The 20,683-nt window shown below is 41.8% G+C and overlaps 1 protein-coding gene across 1 annotated transcript in view; it reads right to left on the bottom strand.

Moving 5' to 3' along the window:
* The window catches only part of POP1 (POP1 homolog, ribonuclease P/MRP subunit), a 36,096-nt gene that overhangs the window by 10,791 nt on the left and 4,622 nt on the right, over positions 1-20,683 (bottom strand). Inside the window, exons 3-10 of the mRNA XM_019551084.1 lie at positions 19,859-20,034; positions 16,800-17,048; positions 16,145-16,232; positions 14,813-15,000; positions 13,799-14,049; positions 13,565-13,658; positions 12,661-12,772; positions 10,775-10,894 (exon numbers count right to left, since the gene is read on the bottom strand). Of these exons, the coding sequence (XP_019406629.1) occupies positions 10,775-10,894; positions 12,661-12,772; positions 13,565-13,658; positions 13,799-14,049; positions 14,813-15,000; positions 16,145-16,232; positions 16,800-17,048; positions 19,859-20,034 (1,278 nt within the window). The remainder of the gene's footprint in view (positions 1-10,774; positions 10,895-12,660; positions 12,773-13,564; positions 13,659-13,798; positions 14,050-14,812; positions 15,001-16,144; positions 16,233-16,799; positions 17,049-19,858; positions 20,035-20,683) is intronic.

Genomic DNA, 20,683 nt, shown 5'->3' with positions numbered 1-20,683 from the left:
GATCTGAGAAACAATTTTAGAGGATTGAGCAACTAATCTCTTCATCAAAGGGCATTTTGTAACACAAATCTGTTGCCAAGTTCAGCAAAATGAATCATATCTGTAATAATCAACTGGCAGATCTTCATAATCTGTTCTGGAATTTGTAGAACCACCCATTTAGAAAAAAGGCTCAGGTTTACTGGGTTTGGGAGACAAGGAGAAACACCCTACCATGAAGCCTACATCTCAGATTAGCAAAGCAGTAGTGTAACTGAGGATGATTTTAAGCCTCTAAAACATGTTATTAAAATATTATCAGGAAATACTCAGTCACTAACTGGCTGCTTAATCTGTTGTTTTTATGCATTCCTTAGCCTATAAATTGTCAAACTGTAACTTCTTTGAGGCTGGGACCAAGTCTCTTCTATGTTTGCATACTGCCTAGAAAGTTGAAGGAACAACTAGAAACTAGTAAATGATACTCTTAGCTCTGCCGCTGACTTAGTGACATCTTGGCTGGCTCAGCCATTCTGTCCCTCAGTCACTTCTCCATGCCTCATCTGCAAAATGAAGATTCCATCATATCGCCCACTTTCTAACATGTTTTGACAGGTATGGATGAAAAGTTCTGGAATATGGCATGGCATAACATGGCAACCAGCAACCACCTCCCTACCAAAACAAGATATTCTTGTACAATGAAGTCATCACAATTGTTCCATGAATGAGATGTAAGGAATTTATTTTACTGTCTATAGAACCATATTTGACAAGATGAAGGCAAGTGTAAGGGAAACGCCCAACGAATCTTCAGAAATTGATTAGCTTAAAAAAAATCCTGCGAGAAGAGCTTGAATTTTTAAATAATTTCTTAAAATGTATATAATTTTTCTGTTAATGCTCAGAAGAAAGTAGTTAGAAGAAAAGGGTGGCACTGACTGTACGCAGCCCAGTCACGTACACAAAGATAAAAAAACTTTTAAAAATGTATATATTATCATTTTAATGTGCTATTTGTAACTATGAGACGTGACTTTTAAACTGGCAGTATCCCTTGAAGAATTATAGAGCTTACAAGTTGAAACCTGCTAAGCATTTCTGCGCATAAGTTATAATTTCAAAGGAGATGCACAAAAATAATAATCAGGTTAGATTTGCCATAAGTTGGAACTGCATTCTTTAAGTTTGCATAAATGCAGATGGTTCTGTTCTGACACGGGATCTTTTTCATATCCACCCCAACAAAATAAAGGATTGGATGTAAAAGAAACACAAATATCTTCAGGAATTCCAAAGAATTTTAGGAACAGACTCTATTTGCTCAATTTCTTCCTTCTGTCTGGGCTGATAACAAAAGTAGAATGGTGTTTAGCCATAATCACACAAAAACAAAGGTGAGCAAGATAAATCTCCTACTTTCCCTCCCATAGCCAGTCTCCTGAAAATCCAGTTCTCTTTACATACTGTCCAAATGCAATCTAGTTCATTCCCTTGTTGTTTCTTTACTTGATTACTGTAACTTTTTTCTCCATCTTATTTTTTTCCACATATACCATTTAAGCCATTATAGTTTATGCAGCTACATCCATGTCAAACCTGAAACACCTGACTACTTTCTAAATTCTAACTACAATCATTCATCTTATTTTCAAGAAGCGCTCTTTCAACTCTCCATTCCTTCTTCTTCCCCTAAAACTCCTTCTAAGTTTCCTTTCGCTGTACCTAAACAGACACTAAACTAGAGGGGAGTCTGAGCTCTTTCTCCAAATTGCAGTACTTCTGAAACTCCTTCATAATTTGAACATAAGCGGGCCTTTCTGATTGACTGGCAATGATCGCACATTGTCAAGAATACCCTGTGAAACATGGGGCTGGCTTTTCCTCTGATTTGGTAGTTATGACAAAGCCTGGATAAGATTAGGCTATTACTGCACTTCTCAAGCAATTTATACCTTACGGGAGTCCCAAACTAGTACGGGTGATCCTGGCTCACCTAAGGCAATAGCAAAACTCCTACTGACCCTTACAAGAGCCAAAATTATTTCCCAAGTTTTTGTTTTTGGTTGAATTGAACAATATGTTTTCTTGGGGGAGGGGGAAGAGAATAATGAGTTGACTTGTGGGGACAGCCTAGGAGGGGAAGTAAGGGGGTGGGAAGACTCCACTGCATGTGAGGTAGGGGATGGGGAGTAGGTTGGAATAATAGGGAAATGTTTAGTTTATAGAGGTACTGAACGTGGGTTGGGATGCAAGTTTTGACTGGGCAGAGGTGAGGGAGGTATCTTTCTGGATCATAGGAGCAGAAGAGGGTGGGGTGGGCTTTGTTTGAAGTTCAGAGATTTGGGGAAGATGGCGGGAAGAGGTTGTTTTGTTTTACTTTCTTATTTTTACTATTTTATTCTGTTTCTATTTTGTCTTTTATTGAAAGATGCCTTGAGCCTCTTTGGGAAGGGCTGCCTATAAATCTGTTAAATACATACACACATAAAATAAAATCAGTATCTTCTAACCATCTTAACTTTGTGTCTTTTCTCATTGCTTCCTAAGTTTGGCAACACCCCCTCTGTCTACCAAGTATCCTGTCACTCTAGCATAAAACCCAGTTCTCTCACCAACTCACTATCTCTTTACATCCACCCTCCCCTTGTTGCATTTTGTCTGTGTTTTAAGTTTACTGGAGACAAGAACTGTCCCTCGGTTGATTGATCCTACGTGCCAGTAGTGTTGCCAGCAGAACACAGGTGGGTCTATATACAGACCCCCCTGGGGTCATGCCTCACCAACCACAAGGCTTCTGCTACTCCCTTCAGAAACAAGGCCTTCCAAGGTGCATGTCATCCTTGCTGATATACATGCTATAGTGGAGCAACATGGAGCTGGTAGAAGCCACACAGATGTGGATGTGCTCTGGCAGCTCGTGTGGTGGCCGCTGCCTGCTGGTAGAAGTTCTGGTGACAGACTTCTAGCCTAGTGTAAACAAGGCATACATCCATTTTCTGTGAAGCCCTGTGCACATCCAACTCAATACGAATTGGACATATATAAAACTATTTTGTCTTCTTGAACAACTTGGCCTAAATCTTTAGCAAGCAAGTACCATGCGAAGTCAGAAGTCATTGTTCTTATCAAGGTCAACAGATAAAATGCACGTGCAATTCACAAGAAGGTTCTGTTCTAGAATAGATTGTATTTCCTTCAGTGCTTGGGTGTTTGATAGGGTTTTTATTTTGTTTTTTTAACGGACATGGGTTAATGTATATATTTACTTTTGGTTAGACAAAAAGTTGTGATGATAGTGGAAGTTAATCACAGGAAACAAATGAAAAAAAAAACTAGGCATCTTATTGGGTGCCAAGAACTCATTTTAAGTTCAGTTGCCAGTACTTTGCAGTAAACCTTGAAGAAACACCTGGTTAGTTTTTTGAGCAAACAAGGATATTACCTTGGGATTTTTTCAATATCAATAATTTCTGTTAAAATTGACAAAACTGTACAAGAAAAGGTAGAATCCATATAAACAGGGTAAATAACAGCACTTCTTTGACCAGCTTAGATATTCCTGGAGTTCAAGCTTGGGAACAAGATAGCCGATGCTAGCCCTATTTTACTGGAATAGTGGCAGAAGTCACTGCTGCAGGGAAAAGTGATTACTTATGTCTCGAATAACTGGTAATAGTGTTAGCACTGAGTGTGCTGGTACTGGGGGAGCCAATGGAGTCATCAGCACCAGATTTCTGGGATCAGCACCAGAGTCGTCAGCACTGATGCAGATTGAGGGGCTAAAGGAGGCATTGGAAGTAAAAATAACAACCGTCTTGATGAAATGGTTTAGTCCTGGAGCATTTTGTTTGCTCATTTCTTATCTAATATAAATGCCTGCTCCTCAAGCCACAGACAGATGGCCGAGGAGCATTTTATGTATTCCAAACTCTGCTTTTACTCTGCACAGCTAAGTACCTCTTCATGAGCTTAAGGTCAAATGCATAGACATCTCTAAGAATAAAGATTTTTGCCCAATGTTCACTTTGAGAAAGATCTTCATTTTACGAGGGTCTTCATGATATGCCTTTCACTTAAGCCAATGATACATCTTTGTACTGGTCTCACAGACTGAGGAGTTTTTGAAGCTGGGTCTAAAACGGTTAAGGTGGTACCAGAGTATTACTGTGGGAGACTGAAAAAGGCTCTTCTTCAATAATGGAAAACAAAGAACTAACACTAAACTAACTGCTAACAGGTACATACAAAAACTGAACACAAGCACTGGCTGATCATACTTACCAGAAGTTCTGACTGATAGCAGTCCCAATTGATGAGAAGAAACTGAGAGGGTGTTGGTACTTTTAAAACCTGAGTTGGTAGCATGAAAACACTCCAAACAATTGATGGCCCAAAGGACACAGCTAACCATGAGTCTCTGGTCAAATGCCTTTGGCACATATGCACCAATGATAGACTATGTAAGCATATAAGCACTCAAGGAAAAATAGAGATTTAAATCAGATGGTCTTAAAAGTGTTCAAGTTTTATCTTCAATTTGTTAACATGTAGCACCTACAGGAGAGAACTAGTCAATAGTTTGTTTTGACTAGTACTTGAATAACAAATGGATAGACACTCTTCTCACTTTACTATACAGCAATCATGAATAAATGTTTTAGTCTCTATAAGGTGATCAGTTTATCTTAGTCTGAATTCAAAGACATGCTAAAATATGAAAAGTACTTCATACAAAGTTCAAAGATTAAAGACTGATTAAAGCAAACATAACCTCTGTTAAAATACATAATGACCATTTCACATGCTTATGGACATGTACCACCTTGGACTGAAATCTCCAGAAGGCAAATGGAAAAAAGGGGGAAGGAGAAAGATAGGGGGAGGAAAAGTTTCCTTTCTGTTTATATAAAATGAGATGTCAAAGATATTGTCAACATGCAAAAACTAGACTCTTTGGTTAGGACTGTCAAGAGGCTTCAGAGGTCAGAGTAAAAATTAATGTAGTTCTGGGACACATGTCAAATCAGAGAGTTACGACTTTCAAAGAAACCATTAAACAAGAATTAAAAATGCATACAATAGAGAAACAATTACAGGTTTGACCTAAATCAAGAGAATCAAAAGAATCACAGCTCTACTCAGCATTGCATAGCTCCACAAGGACAAATGTCAGAGAAACTCACCTCACTCCAAATAGAATGTACTGCTGTGAAAAGATTAAAAGAAGCCTTATTTTCCTTAATGCAAGATGTACCACATTGGCAAGGTGGCAGAAAAGCTATTATTGAATCCCTATATAAAATGAAAATGGACTCAGGGCTTCTTTCATTGCTGGCTGCTGTGGAGATGCAGAGATATATATAGGAAATAATCTGCTTCTCAACTACAGGGAAGCAGATATGCATAAACAATGCCTCAATGAAGGCAAATTCAAATATGGCACTGGTGTAATGCTTCCTCAAAATCCCTCTGTACAATCAAAATGATGAGGGTGGCAGTAACTGAATTATCATATTAATCTGATTAAAATGTGAGGTTTATTTTTCCCATTTAACATGAGGAAAAAGACCCTTGTCTTAGAATTGAGTATGAGGTAGCATGGGGCAGGCAGCTGCTGCCTGTCCCCAACCACCTCTACACCCCTCACACTGATTCTTTCCCCCTCCATCCTCACAGGCTGCAACTCTCCCATGCCGTTACCTTTGCTCAGGTACTGGCAGCCTCTGACCGAACACAACCCCAGCCTGGCCCTATAGCAGTGCTGCTGGCTTCAAGGCCAGGCTTGGACCGTGCCCTATGCTCTCGGCTGTAGAGGGGATGGAGTCTGCTGGTGCCAGAACAGAAGTAATGGGGAAGTGGAGGGTCAGGCAGGAGGGAACTGACAGCAGGAAGGAGGATCAGGGACCCAAGGCTACAGGGGGCAAGGGACTGAGGCTGCAAGAGGCAGGCACAAGGGTGGTATGTGGCACTTGCCCCTTACTGCCTCCCCCCACCACTTCTACTGCCTGTCCCTCTACCACCTGACCCCATTACTTCCCCTTCCCATAGCCTGCCCCAGTCCTCCAATAATTAGATTCTATACGGCATTTTTTTTTTTTTAAAGTATATACTTTTTCCATGAATAGAATCTAGCTACTGGGGAGTCATCTTCAATTCAGGGCCATCTTACATTCAGGTAAATACAGTACATCTTTGGCAGATGTTTCTGTTTCCAAGAAGCTAAATGGATGTTTATATTTAACAAATATGCTCTAATTGGCTGGTCACAAAGCAAGTGATATTCCAGTTAAAACATTTAAGTTGCGGTTATGAAAACAGTTTCCATATTCAAGGTTGAGGATTTGGTATAGAATAGAGCCTTGCAAAGCTTCAGTCACTGATTTGATTTGGAGATTTTGCCTGATTCGGCAGCAAATCAGGAGACCCATTAATCTCTCTGAATCAAATCAGAAGCCTCCAATTCAATTCAGAGAGATTCAACGATTCAGCCATACACACAGCTTTATGTTTTTTCTACATACCTTGAGATACAAGGCGTGGATTGTGAACACAGATGGTGGGGCGAATGGAGCGTCCCACGGGAGCGTGCGGCGGTGGGTGTCCACAGCACACTCAGCAGCGGACCCGGAAGTGGACCAGAAGTACTTCCAGTCCACTCCTGGGTCCACTGCCGAGAGTGTGGGGGACCCCCCACCACGCTCCTGTGGGATGCTCCATTCACCCCACCATCTCTGTGTTCACAACCCATGCCTGGTACCTCAAGTTACGTAGAAAAAAAAAATGTAACAATGTGTCTGTGGCCGAATCACTGATTCGCCAAATCAGAATTGAATCTTCAGAATCGGGACAGTGATCTGAATCAGCAAATCAAATCACTGTCCCACAAATCAGGCCAAATCCAAATTGAATACTGCCCGCTTTGAACACCCCTAGTACAGAAATGACTTGTTGAACTGAAGGCATTCAAAGTTATTTTATTTCTTCTCAGCTCCTGAGAAAGGCAATACTTGAAAGATCCACTTAAAACTTCCTTGCAATAGCATAAATTGTGGAGTTTATTTTATCCCTAAGAAGAAGCTTTTAACAATCCTTCAAAAAAATTACAAAACTATTTTTGGGTGCTAAGTTTGAGAAAGCCACTAAGAAAACTTAAGTGCATAAGACCAATATAGAGACCTGTCAGTGCATGTATTTTTAGAACCTGCTGATTATCTAAAGCCAGGTACAAACGTTCATTTCTAGACAGGTTTCTAGACCAGCAACCAGCCAAAGTGTCATGGTAGATGTAGTCTTCCTGGACTTTAGGAAGATCTTCGACACTGTCTCTCACCCCATCATTAAAAATTAGGCTTCTGTGGTGTCAACACCTACACAGTCAGATGGGTCGCAAATTAGCTGGAGGGCTGCACCCAGAGAGTGGTGGATGAGTCATTTTCGACCTGGAGAGATGCGGGCAGTGGGGGTCCCTAGGGCTCGGTCCTCGGGCCCGCACTGTTCAATATCTTAATTGGCAATTTGGACGAGGGGGTTAAAAGCACCTTCAAGTTCGCAGATGACACTAAGATGTAGGGAGAAGTGAGCACGCTAGAAGAGAGGGACAGGCTACAACTAGATCTCAACAGGTTGCAGAGGTGGGCTGATGAGAATAGGATGAGTTTCAATACGGACAAGTGCAAGGTGTTGCACCTGGGGAGGAAGAACCAGCAGCATACCTACAGGCTGGGGAACTCCCTTCTCGTCAGCACAGAGGCAGAGAAGGATCTTGGAGTCACTATTGATTCCAAGATGAACATGGGCTGCCAATATGGGGACACGGTCAGGAAGGCTAGCTGCACTCTGTCATGCATCCATAGATGCATCATGAGCAGGTCCAAGGTGATCCTCCCCCTCTATGTGACACTGGTCAGACAGCAGTTGAAGTACTGTGTCCAGTTCTGGGTGCTACATTTCAGGAGGGATCTGGACAGCATCGAGAGGGTCCAGAGGAGGGCCACTCACATGATTAGGGGGCAGCAGGGTAGGCCCTACAAGGAGAGGCTACAGGACCTGAACACATTCAGCCTCTACCAAAGAAGGCTGAGAGGGGATCTGATGGCCGCCTATAAACTTGCCAAGGTGGACCAGCAGACAGTGAGACAGTTCCTGTTCCCCCAAGCACTACCGGGGATAACAAGGAACAATGGCCATAAGTTGACTGAGAGTAGATTCAGGCTAGATATAGGAGGCACTACTTCACTGTCAGGGCAGCTAGGAGCTGGAACCAACATCCAAGGGAAGTGGTGCTTGCCCCTACCCTGCGGGTCTTCAAAAGGAGGCTAGACAGTGACCTAGCTGGGGTCATTTGACCCCAGCATCCTTTCCTGCCCATGGCAGGGGGGCGGACTAGATGATTTGCTTAGGTCCCTTCTGATCCTACCAACTATGAAACTTAACCTCTACAGTACAGTTGTAAGATTATGTGAGGTGCCTGGATCAAATGTAATCCCCTGTGGGGTTGCTTTCTGTGTGCGAATTAGTATGAGAATTCTATGTTCCAGTCTTCCACGTTCCAAGGAGGCCCATCAAAGCAGGGAAAGGTCAGGGAGCAAACAGCACCATGAGCTGCTATACAGGTTTCAGGTTGGAAAAAGCAACAATGCCCCCTACTGTAATTTTAGGGGAATGGGATAGGGTCAAGAGCCCCTTCTCCAAGCCAACATCTAAAAAAACTGAGGTGGGAAGTGTGTGACAAGTACTCCAGTCCCTAGTTACCAATGTAGGAGAGAGGAACAGGAATCCCATATTATCCCCACACAAACAGATGTGTGACAGGACACAAAGAGCTTGCCCATCTATGGACATTAGGAGTCATTCAGGATGGGACCTAGGAAAAGCAAAAGCTTTACCCTGCTTGGCCTTTTAACCCTTCCCATTCCTGCGTAACTGGTACTGACAGGTCCATTGTCACACTCCCTGCACCTGTCCAGGATAATTTTTTAAATCTTTACTAGAATAGGTTATCGCAGGGCCCTTGGCACGGCTTTACGAGCGCTCGTGGTGCTCCGGCCAGGTACCGGATGACTGGAAGATGGCTAACGTGGTCCCCATCTTCAAAAAAGGGAAGAGAGAGGACCCGAGCAACTATAGGCCCGTCAGTCTTACCTCTATCCTTGGGACAGTCAGTATTAAGGAGAGCTGTTTCTAGTTCCTGACCCGAGAAGAAAAGAGAGTGTAAGTACTTTTCTTCTGCTTATCTGGCAATCTGTAAAGGCAGGAATTACTTCTAAAAGTCCACTGCTGGACTATGACCTTTCCATCTGAGCAGGAAAGCACACTAGTGCTAGTCTTCCCCATGTTGTAGCAGCTGAGCTTCTCTTCAGCAGCTGGACTGCTTACTCCTGGTTATCTTAAAAGTACCCTCCAGTAGGCATCGCTAAGTGGTGAAGAGCTCACTCCTAGAATAGGAATGGTGGTAGCAGGTTGTTTCTCAGAACAGCCAAACCCCTTTCCATCCCCAAACAAGTGTTTGCAAATAATCCATGCTGGATTAGTTTATATTGTTTCACTTATTTACAAAGTAAGGATCAGGGATACAGCATTATTTCAAAGAGGGATTTGAAGGATGAGTAGTGGAAGGACTACTGCGCAAGAGAGAAACTAACCCAGATATGAAGATTAAAAAAAAAAAAAAAAATCAAAGAGATATAAATGAGCTGATTAGTCATGTCTACATGATGTGTTGACTGCGCAGTAGAGTCATATGGCAGCAAGCTCAACGCAACACTATTGAGCAGTACTCTTAGGTCACTGCACAGGCAGGTGTCATAAAGAAGCCCCTTGGCAACACTACTGTGCAGTAACTCTTATACAAGTACCAAATGACTGTACAGTCAGTGTCTCATGTAGCCATAGCCACTGGGAACTTAAAAGTAGGCTTATGTAGGGAAGAAGTTGTACAGTGATCCTAAAAGGAGAAAGTCTGGATGCAGGGAACTGGAAAATTAACCTGGTCTAAATGGCAGAAAGAGAACCTTATTTTAGAGAAAAACCTGTTAAACAAAGAAAAGATTTCCAAGTCTCTGGGCTCTTCTTTCTCCTTTCTCCTGTGCTATTAAATAGCTTATTGCTATCTATCCAACAGGGAAACAAAGGGCATGGCAGTGTTTTATTATTTTTTGTCCAACTCTACTACAATGTCCTTAATCGTGTGTTCACCTTCACACACTTTTCAACAGTCTGAACTGTGCTACAGCATGTCAGTTGTAAGTGTATTTTACACTCAGAAACTGAAAGCTTTTGAAGCTGTATAGAAGTCTTTCAAACATGCTTAGCCTTTCCCCCTACTTGTTACTTATTACTATCCATAGAGGAACTCTCTGCAGTTGAGTTAGAACTTCCAGCATGCAGCTATTTTAAAATGGAATTATTTTATCTGTACTAGTAGATTCATTGGGGTCACTATGATCAAAGCACAACAGCAACTGCCAGCGCTACAGCTTTTAGCACCTGGTTGGCCTTGCCAGGATTCGAACCTGGATCATCTGTATGATTAGACAGAGGCTTCCACTGAGCACAAGACCAGCTTTGGTGCAAGTCCCTTCCTCACCTATGCTATCCTTAGAGCTACATAGTTCTGTTCTTCTCTGTGGCTGAAAGAATAAAGGAAAGGTTTTAAATGTGACTGTCCAAAAGGAATGGTAGAACATTATGCGTAAAAAAGCTACACTGTGTGAAAATCAAGGAACAGAGAGTAATTTAAGTCTTTTGCCCTCTCCTGTTCTGGCAGAGCCACAGCATGAAGGAGGCACTTTACCTTGATATTTTTCTGGATTCGGCATGGCTTTTAACCTCTTTTTTGGCAAATTCACTCGAGGGTCCCCCACAGTCAGGCCCAATATTGTACCTGCTGGAAGTTCAGCTGGTGAGCTTATCCCTTTAAAATACACACAAGGACATCATTATAATCCTGGACTGAGACAAACAAGGGACCTAGACACTTCTGTAGGTCTGCAAAGCATCATACAACTTAATTATATTCTGAAGAGTCATTACCAATGAGATAAATGCCCAATAGTGGAGAGACAACAGCATGTGTTACTACAATTACACTGACACTTGCATTTAGAGAAAGAACAACTTCACTTCTGAACATTCACAACTGCATTTGTCCTCCAACTTTGGCTTAACTACTCTTTACAGAATGTTCATTTCCTTTTAAGTAAAAAAACACTTAATTTCACAGAAAAAAAAATATAAAAAACACTCCTTTTTGAAATTCTGCCCAATCTCTAGTTTACTTCCTCTTACTAAGCAAATGCCAAATTTCACCCACCCATCACATCTCAGAAATAACTTTTTTAGGGCCAGATCTTCATATGCATCAGTGTTGCACTACTGCCAGCTGTATGTTTTGTATATAAATTATATAAAGCAAATCCGACTTATTCGGAACAAAAATGTAGATAAAACCAGGAATGGGGAGGGGAGGGAAGAGGAAATAATAGAGGCTGAAACTGAGTGTCCAACTCTATCCGTCTCTGAGCGCACTGACAGAAGTGATATTTGTTGTGCGATAGGCCCCCTGAACCGGCTCTACAGCCATGCCCTGACAGAAGTGCGTGGCTGCAGAGCACTTTGAAGTGGCTGATCATGCAACAAATTAACTCTCATCTAATGAAGGTGCTCCAAGGCAGAGGACCTTCATTAACTTGTTAGTCTCTATACATGATCAGGGCTGGACTGATGTAAGCCCACCCCCAGGGCTATCTACAGGATGGAAGTGGGGAAAAGGGAGGGGAGGGAACTCTGGGCTGGGGTTTGCCCAGTCTGAGTTGGAATGGGGGCAGGTGGATCAGAGCCTCTCCTGCTTTGTGGTCCCCCCGCCAGCTCCCTCCCCGCTCCAGGTCAGGCTGGGCAAACCCCAACCCAGAGCTCCCGCTCCTATAGACAACAGCAGAGCTGGGGGTAGGGGGCAGACTAGGGAAGAGAGGCTGCAGGCAAAGTGAAGCTCAATTCCCCCCAGTGACCTTCTCTCTGTGAAGCGCCATGAGTTAGAGCAGGGGGCTGCACATCTGTCAGCGCCCCGAGTGTCTATTTTCACTCTTATTGTGTTAATTTTGGACGCCTGTGTTGATGGGAAAGGTAGTGGAACAATCTTAAATCTAAGTCACTGTATTAAAAAATTTTTGTTTAATTTATTCCAAGCAATATACTTACAGAGCAAAAGGCATTGCTTTCATTATAAATTATGGTACAATTTGAAAATGCCATCCAATTTAAACACTTCTTCTATATACTCCCTCAACGTCTCAGTTTGCATTATTTTTGTAATTTGGAAATTAAAATATATTTCAGTACCAGTGTAACTCTGTGCAGACCTAGCTACATTCCTGCAATAGCTAACTTTTATTTTGCTAGCAAGCTAAAATAAGCTACCACAAACCTTTTACAAACTGAAATGATGATAAATTTTTAACATTTCATTCCTTTAAGAGAATAGACCAAAGTAATTAATATATCCATCCTTTTGCAACTTTTTTTTTTGGTAGAAAGAACTGCTACTCATTCCTCAGTGACTGAGACAAAGGCAGAAGAGATTTTCCTATGGAACTCTGTTATTGGTACCCCAGGACACTTTTTAAGCTACAAGTTTGAAGAGTTCTCTGTTAATGTCTCCCCACTCACTTTTCTACTACATACCTTGTAATAACTCAAAGATGTTCTTTTGATGTAGATGAAGAGAAAGACCCTCGGATTTCCTGCAGTTTTCAACCCACCAGCTGTTAAGTTCTGTTTCTGCATCTGCCATCTCCTAAAAAATGATTTAATGCAATTAAACCAAAAAGAAATTAAGTGACTCATCTGCATCTATATTTATGTGTTAATACAAAATGACTGTTTCAAAGCAAACTTTCTTTGTGGTAAGCTAAAAAAATGGAAACTCTATCATTACTAATGTCCAAGAAATAAAAATGGAATTCAGTCCCATTGTACTGCATTTTCCAGTACTCCTAAACTTTATTCCAAAACTAAACAAAGAAAAAAAAAACAGCTGTTCTCATCTTTGACCAGGTGGCTCCTTACCGGAAATCCCATTTTAAATAACACCTGATCTCATTTACTATAAATACCAAAAGATGTGCAAACAATGATAGGTCTATACTGTGTAGCATGTGCCAAAATAATGCAGGAAGGCAAGAGTCTGCAGAGTTGGATATTTGGTTCAGATGGTAATAACTTTTTTCAAAAGTTTTTGTCCACATTCACTTTAACAATATACTTAAGTGGACGTGGAATCAGTTGGTGCTCTTACAAGGGTTTCAGCACACCATTGCACTGAAAAAGTTGAGAGCTTGCTTTACCATGATAAAGCATTTTTTTACATTCCAATATCCCTCAAAATCAAGACTGAATGCTTTTCAAAATGTTATGATTTAGGCAAACAAGTTATCTGGTTCACTACAAGACTACCTGGGGGAAGTTCTATGGTACTTTTTATACACACGCTAGATGATCTAAAAGCTGGCCTTAAAAATCTGTACATTAGGATATGACTATTCTAGTGGTGCAGCTTAATTTCCATAAAACATGTAAAATGCCTTACAGTTTGGACCAAGGCAGCACTCAGTGCCTCTGTAAGAACACAGTGAGAGAATGGGCCAACCAGGCGATATCTGAGAATCTCCATGGTCAAATCACTGAGAAAGAAAAGAAATAACGAAAAAAGAGTTAGACACATTGGAACATTAAAGTGTTTATTCATGCAATTTGTGCACTTGCGAGCAAAATACTGAACATGAATCTAAGTTTGTACGTTTCTGGTACAGTATAAACATACCTTATTACAATACCAGTATTTTGTGATGTCCAGCAGTATGATTTAAGCGGATCTCTGGTTCCATCACCGATGATCTTTTTCACTGGCACAGTCTTTTCTCCTTCTTTGTCTTCCCTCTTTCTTTTCTTGCCAATGCTTCTAGTTACATCTGTTGGTTCTTCCTCATGAGGCAATGCTGTGACTGTTTCTGGGATACAAGTTACTACAGGCTCTGAACACTTAAAAACTGCTTTTAGTTCAGTCAATATGTCCTAAAGAAAAATGTAATACTGAATCAGGATTAAAGAAATTAGCAATTCATTTGTTAGACAAAATCCTAAAGTATCATTTTAAAATTCTGATCCTGTGTTATCTTTCCATCTGTTTTGAGGGCCTGGCCCCAATTCCACAAAGTTAGCGACTCACCATTAATTCCTGAATGTATAATACTAAGAACTTGATACAAGCTTGAAATTAATGTTGTCTACACAGTATGATGGACTTTGAATCAGGTTCTAAATCCATAGCCACTGCATATGAAAGGGACTCTGTATGCAATTTTCACAGAAAATTTTCAGATCAGGATTGGACTGGTAAAGATAAATTGCAAATATTGTAAAGGTTGTTAACAAACAAATAAGCCTTTAAATTGAGTGCAAGGCCACAAAAACTGATCAAGAGGTCCCTGATCTCCATATAAGAGAAAAAAAACCCATCAGGTGTCATCATACAACAAAGCAAAAACTGCATTTACAAGATATTACAATAAAATTGAAGAAATACGGAAAGTGTTTTAAAGGTTTTCACCAAAAACAAATGTGCAGCTTGTATGAAAAAAACAGCATTGTATTTTTGTTTAGTGAACAAGGTGAAAATGGTAATGGTTTTATTTTTCTTCCTATGCCAATGTACTACATTCAGTTTTCCCAGGTCTGTCAGAAGACTATTGTATTTCAGATATCTTCCAGAGAATATTTCAGAGAGAAAAAAGATCCTGAAGTTCAACCCCAGAGAAAGAGTATCAGGAAAAGATACCTGTTTAAGAGTTGGATGCATCCAGATCCACAACTGCCTATTTTCAGAACCAAGACCACACCCAACTTTAGGTTTCCAAATGAATGTAATGGGGCCAAGCAGGTCCTCAGGATACCGATCTGCCTGGTAGAGAACCAGGGAGCCCTGATGCCTTCCAGACAGGCAAGGCACAGCTGCAAAAGTTGGTCCTAAAGTACAAAAAAGCATTTAAAAAAGAGCTAGCAATATCGGCTTATTTCAAACATTTTCTACAGATTAGAGGTGCACTGATACATGGGTCCAATATCAGATCAGCACTGATATAAAGAAAATTTTCTGTATCGGAAATCGGTCCAATAGAGCCAATAATTTGTCCAATAAATGCCCATGTGTGCATGCAGCTGCAGCATAGCAGGTAGGCAGTGAGGAGCAGAGCTGGCAGTGTGGAATGCTGTGTGCAGCTGATAAGTCTGGTGCAGTGGAAGGGGAAGGGGGGAGCAGATCAAGGCCCCTGCAGTGAGGGAGGTTGTGGGGTTTGGGTAGGGGCTGCCCAGCCATGGCGGGTGTGGGACAGAAGCACAGCTCGTCAAGGAGGCTGGGCTCTTCCCAACCGCGCAGATCTGTGGGCACAACCCACCCCCCCATGCCCTCCTGGACAAGCAGCGGGAGCCGCCACATGAGCACTGGATGAGCTGTGCACAGCGGTGGCAGCCACCCCCCTTCCTGTGCCACCCCGACGAGCCGTGCCTCCCACAGCTGCAGCTTGCATCATGCTGCACAGATCCAGGGGCACACACCCCCTGGACAAGCCACTTGCGGCTCTGTCCCGTGCCCCTCCCCACTCCGGCTGGTCAGCGCCTGCCCCAGCCCTATTCCCTGCCTCACTGCACGGGCCTTGATCTGCACCCCCCACACCTCCAAGCTGAAGAGCAGCGTCTGGGAAATCAGATCAGTATTGGCTGATATACCTTAGAAAATTGGCTATTGGTATCGGCCCCAAAAATCTCTACCAGTGCACCCCTACTACAAATGGGCCACCAGGACCAGTAGCCAAAATGGGCCATGCAATGAACAAGACTATTAACAAACAGTTGAAACTGGGAAGGCCTGGTTCTGGAATGAAGCACATTAAAACTCCCCTATTCAGTGCAAAGATCCCAAATATAGACTTGTTCATGGGGTGCTAGCCCTGATACTCATCCGCTTTCCTTCAGCCAAATGTACAGAAGAGTTTTTCCAAGTTCTTGCTTGAATTCAAAGATTACTTTTTAGTTTTGTAACACCAATTCAGTTCAGACTCTTTGCCTGTACTGTATTTAAAAAAAAAAAAATAATTTTTAAGTCAGTTTTTACCTGTATCTTTGCTACACATACGAGCAAGCACCTTTAAAAGCTCTTCCTCTTTTCCCTTTAACTCTAGGCAACAGTAGTATGATAAGTCCTGAAATAATGATAAAATGTCAAAGTGAGAATAGCTTTTAAAAGTGAATCCTGGCAGGAATATGCTACATAACCTTTAAGGCTTTCGTAAAGAACAATAGCTTATCAACTGTATTCAAAGAAACACTGGTCATTGTTTTCATTGCTATTGTTTTTCTTTTAAATGTTAACCTGCCTCTGGTAATTCCCAAACTGTCTGGTATCAAACCAACAGAGCAAAAAGGTTAGGTGACAGAGTGTCGACCAATGACAACATCCTGTTCAAAATGCTGGCCTAGGTTTTCTTTAGTCTCCTAATGTTTATGATGTAATAGAAGAACCACTATTTCAAAACAAAATCTCTCAAGTGTAGTTTTTTCCTGCAAAGGTTTATCAATCCAATTCTCTCTTTCCAAGCATTTTCTACCCTAAGGCCATTTCATAACATTCAGCATTAACACTAGTACACAATCCAAATTTTGCCACAATAGTGCCCACAAAGAGATGACAAGACTTCTATTATAATTTAATGGTGAGTTAAATCATCACCTGGGCAAGGTAACAAACAAAAGAGATGCAAACATGGTACCTGAAGAAGGCAGTGTTTTGCCATGGCTCGATAGCAAGCCCGATAGCTCTTAATAGTGGGCTTATCTCCTAAACAGTATCCCCATTTCTTCACCATGTGAAATCTTTTGGCATGCCAAATATGTGTTTCCAACCAGATATTCTTCTTTTGCCTGCGATTAAATTCCAGCACCAGATTTATGTGGCGTCTTCGAGCTTTGCGGCATTTACTCTTTGAATGCTCTTTTTTCTGATGTACAGCTTTCTCGGCCTGCATTTCCAGAACAGTCAATATTCTAGTGACAAGCTTGAAAGGGCAAGTTAATGTAGAAGAAAAGGCCTATTCTAGATCAGAGGATATATTATGGCATGCTAACATATTTAAATGCTAAACATACAGTACACAATTATTTAAAAGAAACCATGCAATGTTTTAATTTTGGGGAGACCAATACTTCCCTATTTCACGCACAAACATAATACTAGAATTTGTCCATCACTAAGGGAAGTTTTCGTTAAAGAGCCAAATTTACAATTTTAACAGGGTGGAGAGGATGTTTTTTGAGACTAAGCATAATCTTCAGCAACAGGCAAATTACTCCACACATCAACTGAAGACATCCAAGTCCAGAAAGAACTGAGATATTGCGTCAGTATATCAACAGACCAGATCAAGGAATTCTCTACAATTCTGGCTGCAGGAAGCACTAGGTAAATGTCACTTTCACAAGCAGCAAATTTATTGGAAAAATATGTACAAGATACATGCTTCTAAATTTTCATAGGGATTAAAATACATTGTGACAAGCCTAGGCTATTTCTCCAGCCAGGTTTTGGTCTTCACTTGTTGGGAACTTGCAAGTTCCTGCTGAAGGAAGACAACAGGCAGTAGTATGACAGGTGCCTGCTGCAGGAGGCCTTGGGGAACCTGGTAAATGAAGCAACAGAAGAAAGATTACTTCAGTAGGATGCCTCTGCAAATGCCCAACTTGAAGGAAGTTACTCAGCTCAAGAGGACTGCAACAAAACTGGGAAGAAGAACCAAGTGCTCCATTCTGTGTAGAAAACAATGCCTTACACCCATTCACATCTGCTACGCATCAAGAATCCCTACGTAGCCTCAGAACCAAAAAAAGAAAAGGACTTCCAACAGTTAGGAGAAAGAAGCCAGGTGTTCCAAAGAGTGGGAGAGTCATATCACCTTGCTCCCCCAAAAAAGAAATTATGTCAGTAATCGGACTCCTCTGAGAGATGGAGGCATCTCATGACTGAACCCACTATGATGGGAAGTAGACTGTCTACTTGAGGCCAAAACTCAGACTCAATCACAAAAAGCTGGCCGAGGCCCTCTGACCACTACTATATTCATGTGGGCAGTAATACCGGCATGCGTGACCCTGATTAAAAGCAACTACAAGGCTCTAGGAGTCAAAGTGAAAGAAGTCACCCTCCTTTGGTTCTGAGTCTCTGGATGTTCTGGTTCTTCTCCACTGATGTAAGGGCACAGATCTACACTGGAGGTCAATGCAATGCAACATAATAATATTGACAGGAAGATTTTTGCTTTCTTGACCGTAAGATGGTATTCCACGAAGGACTGCTGGGAAATTCCATGTGGCAAAAAAAGGGAAGAAGTGTCAAAGACTATCCATCCATTAACCTAGTGAGGAGGGCTTTAAGCTAACTTTGAAGTAGACTGGGGGTAAAAGAGCGCAGATAATGAAAAACACCAGTGACTGGCTAATGGGCTAGATTCTAGAATTTCGTGATTATCTTCAAGAACAAGAAAGATGTCTAAAATCACATGGAAAGGGCAAACACAGCACCTATCTGTACAGAGAGAAAGGAAGAGGAACAGCTACTGTAACTTTAAACATAGATTTGAAAATTTACTAGTCAATGTTAAAAAAACCTGTAGATTACATGGATTTGTAGGGATTGAACAACTTTTAAACCAGCGGGGCTAACCTTTAACAGGTGTATCACAAAGTAGGTCCACACGCTCCACAAGTGCCACCCTAACCCCTTTCCCTTACGCAGTCACCACTCCTCCCCACCAAATTTCCAGCTCCTCAGACAGCCCTGTGTGCCAGATGAGGCAGCTCCATGCACCACATATGTCAGCACATGGTACTCCTTACAGGTCTGGAAATTCATGGCAGAATGAGTAAGAGCAGCATTAACTGCTATGGCTCCAGGAGCCATGGCAATTAATGCTGCCACTGCTCCCCACACCATGGGCTGGATAACTTAGACTGTATCTTTGTAACCTTTGGAATAGAAAGTACACTTATAAAAAGTGCAGCTGACATTCCAGAAAAGAACTGCAAGCACTTTGGAGAATCAGATGAAAATTCAAGTTGATCCTGATGACTGCAGACTACTGCTGCAGTTTTACTGAACTTAACAAGATGAAGTGCAAAATATAACTCTTAGGATAGAAAGGTCTCATTCACAAATAAAAAGTGTGAAATAAATTGCTAATTGGTAGGCTGAAGTGCTTTAGAAAAGGACCAAGATTAAAGAGGAGTTAGACTCAATGAATAAACAATATGATACTGCAAAAAAAAGGGCAAATCTCAGTTTGGAAGTTATTAACAGGAGTGTCGCATGATAGACCAGGGAAGTAATTCAATTTCATCCAGCTACAGTCCTGCGTAGCTTTAGATTTACATTTTAAGATTCAAAGTCCACAGGCAGTAAACAATGGCAAAAGATTCAAAAACATGATGGAGAAAGAAAGGTTGAAGAAGCCTGGAACCTAATAGACCATGGAAGAGCGTACATACTCTATGCATAAGAGCAATCTTTTATCTCTTCAGAACTGGTCATCTTACCAAGTTCAGCTCTTTTGAGAGAGAAACTATTAATCATTTAAGCAACTGATGAAGGCCATGGAGAAAAAAGTGTCTCACCTTTAAACTAGTCAGGCTTAAGTTATTCACAACACATATTCAGTAAAATTACTCAATAGTGATAGAAATAAAATCTGAAGAATCATATGCAAGAGCAACAAAGTATATAATACATTATTTGAATGCATCACATTTGGGTAGCAAATGATTTAAGATGAACTTGCACCTCTTTTCTGGCAGTCTCACGGAGCCGTCTGGGGAGGCGTTTGACATTATGGCTCATAGCTCGTCTTCGCATGTGCCTAGGTAGAGTCTGGAACACCAGTGAATTGGAAGACTTCTGTGCCACTGCCTTCACCATAGCACTGATTTCAGCAGCACGGGCTTGAGCAAAAGTAGATGCTGGAATGAAGAGAACCATTTGTTGTGCATGCAGAATTGTTAAAAATAAATGGAAGCAGAATTAAGTAAGGAAATTGACTTTGTTGCAGTGTAGTTTTAATTACTGAATTAATAATTTAGAAGCACAAAAGTGTAGTGAATGATGCAAGAATATTGCTTTCTCCACTAGTCAGCCTAAAGGCTAGGGACAGACATTCAAAAAGCCAGAGCCTGAATTGATTCAACCTTTACAGGTTAGTTTAACATGCCTAGGCTGAATCGGTTTGTACCTTAACAAACATTCACTCTGGACTGAGGCAATCCAGGCACATGCCTGCAGCTGAGGTGCACCCTCAGCTGCAGGGAAGCTATGCTGGGAGGGTGGGTCATGACCAACCCGGGCTGAACTGGCCAGCCATCCCCCCCTCCCCGTGCCACCGGCAGGGACCAGAGCTGCATCTGCTTGATGCTCCCTGCCCCTTGCTGCTGCAGCACCAGGCACCACAGCCCCTGAGGCAGAGCAGGGCAGGGGGGAGAGTTAGTTTCCCCTGTACCCCACACTAGCAGCCGGGTCTGCCAACTGTTGCTGCAACATTTGCTTCATGCCTGGAATAGGCTCCCAGCTGTTCCATTGCTGGAAGCCAGAGGAATAACCCCCATCCCTACCCCC

The sequence above is a fragment of the Crocodylus porosus genome, unplaced genomic scaffold (genome assembly GCF_001723895.1).
Source record: "Crocodylus porosus isolate Cpor-Errol unplaced genomic scaffold, CroPor_comp1, whole genome shotgun sequence".
NCBI lineage: Eukaryota > Metazoa > Chordata > Crocodylia > Crocodylidae > Crocodylus > Crocodylus porosus.
Note: the sequence above shows the minus strand (reverse complement) of the source record. Positions and strands in the feature narration are given on the sequence as shown.